We start from the raw sequence: 4231 nt of genomic DNA on the forward strand, positions 1-4231 counted from the left end.
GGGGGAGGAGGGGGGAGGTAAGCAGGGATTAAAGGGATGAAGGTGGTTTTGCCCTCAAGGGACAAGCGGACACCCTGAGGCCAGGGGAGATGCTCTCCCCTGGGGGTGACACGCGACTCAGGGTTGGGGTTGGGTTTTTTTCCCCTGCATCGATTGCCTTTTCCGGAGATTTGAATTTTCTATTTCTTGTCACTAAACTCCCTTTTCCCCCCCCTTTAAAAGCCATTGTCCACAACATCCGTCCCTGTTAAATAATTCGCAGAAAGGTACCCGGGGGTACGTCCCCGGGGGGAGGCTATTTCAGATCCCTGGGGCTCAGTTTCCCCGGGGGGGTGGGGGGCGGTGACACGGGAGCCTTTTGTAGCCTCCGAGTTACATCGGGAATCTTAAATTTAGCAGCTGGTCACCCCTCACCGCAGGGACGGGAGCGAGGGAGGGCGTGATTCAAGGTATGTCTGAATCATCCTTTAGGATTCCGATTCCCAGGGCTTAAAATGAGGGAATCAGCGGGAAAAGGGATATTTGGGGGTTGCCAGTTGATTTATTTTTTTTTTTTTCCCCCACCTCCGTTGCCAAATGCGCGGCTGTGACTGACATAATTCTGCCAGGGAAAAGCAAGTCGGCACGGCAGTGACTCAGCTCAGGCCGTGCCCTGTCGGAGGAAAAGCTGAGCCACCGTCCCCTCCCGCTCTTTCCCAATTCTCGGAGGATTGGGGTGGGGTTGCGGGAGGGGCTCTGCGGCACGGCACGGCGGGGTGGCACGGCGCGGCACAGCGGGGTGGGTGGGGTGCGATGGCAACGCTGAGCGATGCTTCTTCCAGTCCCTTCTAGAGGGTTCCGTCGCGATCCCCTGGGGCGATGCGATGCCACGCAGACCAGGGAGGGAGGGAGGGAGGGACAGTGGGCGAGGGGGATGCGCAGGGACCCCCCCTCGCTGTCCGCTCCGCAGGGGGCTCGGCACAGGGAGAGGGTGAGACCCCCTTACACGGTTTGATGGAAAAAGGGGTCATTTGGCTGGCGGTTCCGTCCCTCCCGGCAGAGCGGGATGTGGGGTCAGCCCCGTCTTTGCTCCCCGCTGATGCGGCCCCACAGGTATCGAGGTGCCCAGGGTGGATTTTGGGAGGTGCGGCTGGGAAGGGGCTGGCCCCCACCCCAGCCTTCCTTCCCACGCTCCCCTTTGTGCGTGTGGGGAAACTGAGGCACAGGGCAATGAGTCCCATTGCACGCCCCTCCAAATTACGGCTCAGAGAAGGTGTTTCCTTGTGACCAAGGCCATGGATAAGACCAGTGGCAGGGCTCAAGTCTGCATTTAGACCCAGCCTAGAGTCAAACCTCCATGACACCACGCTCTCCTGCCCCATCGATTTATTTTCTTTTGGGGTGTGTGTGTGTGGGGGGGTATCCTGTGGGATTTGGTCAATATGGCAACGCCTGAGAGTTGAGGCCGCTTTGGGGCAACTCCTGCGCCTTTGGTAGAGCTTTTCTCCTCCTCTTCTCCCCCCTCGCCCCCTTTGCAGACTGAAAATGCTGGACACCATCAGCAGCCAGTACGATTCCTTCATCTACTGGAGGATGCCGATCCCGCGGCTGGACGTGGCGGAGCTGGAGGGGCTGGGGCTCAGCGACGTGGCCATCTACAAGCCCAAAGGAGGGCTGGGCAAGCTCGCCGGCGAGCGGGATCGGGTCAGCCAGGACATCTCCGACGAAGAGGACACTCTGCTGCAGTTCAACAGCTTTAATTTCTGGAGAGCTCCTATCGCCAGCATTAGCTCATTAGATTTCGATCTAATTTGAAGCCCTCCTTTCTGCCCTCCTCACCCCCCCTGCCCTCTCCCTCTCTGCTAGGCATGCGAGGATTTGGTTTTGTTGTCGGTTTGGAGGTTGGTTTTTTTGTTTCCGGGAAGCTTTTGACATCATTAATTAACTCAGCACTTGACCCCAGCCCTGATGGTGATGGGCTCCCCGCAAAGCTTCAACCTTTCTCCACCTTCTCCCTCTTTTCTTCCCTTCCTGCAGTGGAAACACCGCCACGGTGCGAGCAGGGGGTAACGGCACAGGGGGCGAATACGAGGGGAGGGGGCAGAAACAGCCACCCCCTTGCCCCGCGTCCATGTGCCAGCGGGTGCAGGAGGTGCTGAGGGGGTTTCTTCCAGGACCCCGCACCCTATGGCTGTGTGACCGTGGGCGTCCCCGTGCTCAGGGGTGAGCGTTTGAGCTCATTTCTCCCGTGCTTTTTTAAGAAACTCATTTGTGCAAAGGGAGCGGCACAGGACTGATGGGAATCGCTCTTTGTTTTGCGGAAAGCATCGTCCCCGCTCCTCTCCCAGGGACGCAGAGACCCTCTGCGCTCCCCTGGCCCAGTTTCTCCAAAAGCCACTTCACTCCTTAACCTTTCCCTCGGGATAATCAAGGTGGAAGAGGCAGGGGTGTGCCGGGGACATGAGCACAAACCTCTTTCTTGATAGAAATTATCTCTTTGCACCTTGTGGCTTGAGCCCAAGCAGGAGAAACAATGGCCAGGAGGGCAAATACACATGGAAATGCTCCGACCTTGCTCGGTGGGGTCCAGGCTGGTTGTTCACTGCCCAAAATTTGATTCTTCTCCCTTTTTTTATCCCCTGCGTACTTTATCCCAGGTGTGACTCCAACTGGGACAGAGGCCGGGTACATCACGGGGTCCGGATGGGCTCAGCTGAAAGATAAGATGAAGAATTTAGTTTGGTCTTACCCCAAAATGAAAACGTTTCTGGTTCCCCACCCAATTCATCAACCCCCTTCAAAATAACAATCAAAAAATGCTGCTGAATGCGAGCGGAAGCCTCGCGTTTTCCTCGGGGAGGTTTTCCCCCGCGCTTTCCGCGGGCTGAGGTTGATTTCTGAACATCGTCTCAAAACAGGGGGGGAAAAAGAAAAACCCAACCCTGAATCATTTTTGGCTTTTAAACATTTTTCTTTTCCCCCCCCCGATTGTTTCCTGGGAGAGCGAACGCGACTGGTTTGTCTTCTTTGAATGTGCTTTTTTTGGATTTAATTGAGGTGAAGTTGTGATGTGGAACATCCTGAAATTGTCCTAAGAGTTGGGGGGGGGCACGTGCCCAGGGGGAGGCTGAGACAGCACTGAAAAGGTGCCCAAAAATAGGCAAATAATGGAAAAATGCGCACTCTGTTCTGAAAAGGGAGCACAGCTCTCCTGTAACCTCCAGAACGACCCAGCCTGCTGAATTTGAACCCCCCGCATTAAACCAGAGGTGAAAAATGTAAACTCTCCTACACAGAGCTGTTCAATTTCTGTGTTCCCAGCTGGGAAAACCCGCAGGAGAAGTACTTATTATGAAACTTTAAATAAAATGATTTAAAAACATACACATTCCTGTGGACACTTAAAAAAAAAATATCCATGTAGACAGGCATCAAGTTCTTCCCGTAATTTACCATTAAATTGTTTTAGACTTATGGCGAGCTGATGTGAGGCAGGTACCTGTGTGTCTTCGCAAGCACTGCAGAGGATTTAAGCTCAGGAAAAAAAAAAAGCCAAAGGGATTATTCTAAGAACATTAAGGATATTACTTAAACTTCACCTTCTCCAAACCTCACAGGAAAACGTCCCAGAGGAACCCCAGAGAAGGAGGCGGCCCTAGGGTTTCACATTTACCTCAGAATGGGCACTTTGAGCGTGTCAGGGACACCTGAGGGGGTAACGCACCACAGAGCGGGGCTCCTGCACCCTGAGGGGAGCCCACTCCTGGACAGGAAGACACTCGGAGGAGGTAGATACACACAGAGCACTTAAACACACACATAAATATATATATATATATATACACACACACTTATAGACAGAGGCACAGGGACCAACCACCCACCTCAGGCCACCCGCCCCATCACCTCAGGGAGGCGCCACCGCCCCAGGCACGCGCCCCAGCCGCCGCCGCCCTTTTATACTTGGCGCCTAAACGCCTCTGCCGGAACTAACTTCAGGGGCGCATCACCGCCATCCGCTTCAGAGCCATTCGACTCTTCCTGTTATCCTTCCGCTGGAGAAAATACTTCCCCTCTGGGTCTCCCCTGTTGCTCGCCGCTGTCCTCCCTGGGCGGGGAGGGGGCCTCATAAAAGAAGGAGGAATCTGCTAATCCCGCCCCGTGCCCTCCGAGGCAAAGCGAGAGGACTCCCAACCCGCCAACAGTGGCGGACTCTTTTGTTGACGGTAGAGGTATCCTTCCGCCTCACAGC

The 4231-nt window shown here is 54.9% G+C and overlaps 1 protein-coding gene across 1 annotated transcript; it reads left to right on the forward strand.

Annotated features, from left to right (window-relative positions):
• The first annotated feature begins 1410 nt into the window (after positions 1 to 1410).
• Positions 1411 to 1922, forward strand: MLLT11 (MLLT11 transcription factor 7 cofactor). The gene has a single exon (XM_009634235.2). The coding sequence runs from the start codon at positions 1525 to 1527 to the stop codon at positions 1792 to 1794; it is 270 nt and encodes an 89-aa protein (XP_009632530.1). The 5' UTR covers positions 1411 to 1524; the 3' UTR covers positions 1795 to 1922.
• The last annotated feature ends 2309 nt before the right edge of the window (positions 1923 to 4231 follow it).

The sequence above is a fragment of the Egretta garzetta genome, unplaced genomic scaffold, assembly GCF_000687185.1.
Source record: "Egretta garzetta isolate BGI_Z169 unplaced genomic scaffold, ASM68718v1 scaffold1272, whole genome shotgun sequence".
NCBI lineage: Eukaryota > Metazoa > Chordata > Aves > Pelecaniformes > Ardeidae > Egretta > Egretta garzetta.